Raw genomic sequence first — 2,699 nt, 5'->3', positions numbered from 1 at the left:
GAGGATGACGCCATGGCACTCTAGCCTGGGCAATACAGTGAGACTCTGTCTCAAAAAAAAAAATAATAAAATAAAATAAAATACATCACTTTGTAGAACTTCCTTCCTCTGACAATTCTCTGATGTTCTTGCCACTTTCGTCACTTTCATAAAATGTATCACCGGCATGAATTTTGTGATGACTTACAAGATTTGACCTCCAGCTGAAGCTCTTCCCACATAGCTCACATTTGTAAGGTTTCTCCCCTGTGTGAACTCGCCTATGATACTGAAGTTGTGAAGACCGACTGAAGACTTTACCACACACATCACATTTGTACGGTTTCTCTCCAGTGTGGACACTCTGATGAAGCTGAAGACTTGAGGCCTGACTGAAATGCTTCCCACATTCTCCACATGCGTATGGTTTCTCCCCTGTGTGCACCCTCTGATGCATATCAAGATTCAGGCTCCACTTGAAGCCCTTCCCACACTCCTCACATTTGTACGGCTTTTCTCCAGTGTGGACTTTTTGATGGGCTTGAAGGTGTGCACTCCGACCAAAGTTCTTCCCACACTCTTCACATTTGAATGGTTTTTCTCCACTGTGGACTCTCTGATGGGTCAGAAGATGTGAGGCTTGACTGAAGACCTTCCCACACTCTTCACAATTATATGGTTTCTCTCCCGTGTGGATTCTACAATGAATTTTAAGATCTGCTCTACGACTGAATCCCTTTCCACACTCTTCACATTTGTATGGTTTCTCACCAGTATGGATTAGCTGGTGGATCTGAAGTCGTGAACTCTGATTGAAGCCCTGCCCACACTCCTCACACTTGTAAGGTTTCTCCACACTGTGTGCTTTCAGATGGATTTTAAGATATGAACTCTGACGGAAGGCTTTCCCACATACCTGACATTTATAGGGTTTCTCTCCTGTATGGACTACCAGATGAACTTGATAATGGATTTTCATCCTGAAGCTCTTCCCACACTCATCACATTTGTATGGCTTCTCTCCAGTGTGGACTCCCTGATGGGCCTGAAAACTTGAACTATAAATAAAGCCCTTACCACATACTTTACATACATATGGTTTCTCTCCAGTGTGGATTCTCCGATGAGCCTGAAATTGTGAAGGTTGAATAAAGCACTTCCCACATTCTTCACACTTATAAGGTTTCTCTCCTGTGTGGACCCTCTGATGGATACGAAGATTTGAACTACAAGTGAAACGCTTCCCACAGTCCTCACATTTATATGGTTTCTCTCCTGTGTGGACCATGCAATGATTATTAAGTGCTGATCTACGACGGAAGTTCTTACCACATGTATCACATTTAAATGGTTTCTCCCCAGTATGGATTCTCTGATGTTCCTGAAGATGGGAAGCATGTATGAAGGCCCTACCACATCCCTCACAATTATAAGGTTTGTCTCCTGTGTGTAGTTTGTAATGCACAGTAAGTGTTGATCTACGACTGAAGCCTTTCCCACATTCCATGCATTTAAATGGTTTCTCTACAGTGTGGACTCTATTATGAGTTTGCAGATGTGAGCTCTGACTGAATTCTTTACCACACACATCACACTTATAACGTTTCTCTCCCATGTGAACTCTCTGATGAATACGAAGAGCTGAGCTATAACAGAAGCTTTTTCCACACTCATCACATGTATGAGACTTCTCTCTTGCATGTAACTGTTGATGAAGATCAAAGCTGGAGACATCACTGAAGGATTTTTTACATTCATTACACTGGTGAAGTTTCTGTCCTGTTTGAGTTATAGATAGTTCTGCCTCAACCTGGTAGGACAAATCACCTTGGGTGGGAAACTGAGAACTATTTATCATGAAGTTTTGACACCTGGCTAAATCACTTGCAATTTGTTGCCAGATTTGCCTGCAGGAAAGCTCTTCATGTGGTCCTGCTTCTGGAATAGTCTCCATCTCACTTTGGATCTTGTCTGCTGTAAGGACAGAGAATTCAGAGATGTGGACAACTGAAGGCTCTGTTCAAAGTTTTCAAGATTTCATACTTAGGAGAGAACATGAGATTTTAACAAATCCAGAGAAGGTCCAGTTTGTCTTTTCCACTGTGTATCATGGTCTCTGGTTTGCATAAGTAGAGAAACCAAGAGGTGGTTTAGTTGGCTGCTATTCACTAGGCATTAATGAGACCTATTTATATGATACCAAATATTGTATGTGAGGTACAAGTTAGAAGTCAAAGACTTAATTTTAAAAATTGATAATATGATACAAACTGTTAACCTACTGCCGTTTCTATTGAATTTCAAAGTCAGCATACAATCCTGGATAGTAAATTATGTAAACATAAAACTCACATAGATAATAAAATATGAATCAACAAGAATTTTAAGCAAAAGCAAAAAATAATCAAATACTTTGCAGTTTGGATTCATGTTACATATTCAAATTATTAAATACCTTGAAATATTTATATTTACAAATTCACAGTACAGTTGATCTTTGAACAACATAGATTTGAACCCGGTTGTCCACTTACACATGGATTTTCCTCCACCTCTACCACCCCTGAGCAAGACCTGCTTTTCCTCTTCCTCCTTATAATTTTCTTTTTTTGGGGGACAGAGTCTCACTCTGTTGCCAGGGCTAGAGTGCTGTGGCATTGGCCTAGCTCATAGCAACCTCAAACTCCTGGGCTCAAGCAATCCTTCTGCCTCAGCCTCCC

At 40.9% G+C, this 2,699-nt stretch overlaps 1 protein-coding gene across 2 annotated transcripts in view; it reads right to left on the bottom strand.

Annotated features, from left to right (window-relative positions):
• Nucleotides 1-84: 84 nt before the first annotated feature.
• ZNF234 (zinc finger protein 234) overlaps nucleotides 85-2,699 on the bottom strand; it is a 12,778-nt gene continuing 10,163 nt past the window's right edge. The window contains exon 5 of one of the 2 annotated variants that reach the window (XM_012653430.1): nucleotides 85-1,953. In XM_012653430.1, the coding sequence (XP_012508884.1) occupies nucleotides 86-1,953 (1,868 nt within the window). In that variant the 3' untranslated portion in view covers nucleotide 85. The remainder of the gene's footprint in view (nucleotides 1,954-2,699) is intronic. The other variant, XM_012653431.1, reaches the window with a different exon arrangement.

This window comes from Propithecus coquereli, unplaced genomic scaffold (assembly GCF_000956105.1).
Source record: "Propithecus coquereli isolate 6110/MARCELLA unplaced genomic scaffold, Pcoq_1.0 Scaffold42, whole genome shotgun sequence".
Classification (NCBI taxonomy): Eukaryota; Metazoa; Chordata; class Mammalia; order Primates; family Indriidae; genus Propithecus; species Propithecus coquereli.
This window is presented reverse-complemented; position numbering and strand designations above follow the sequence as displayed.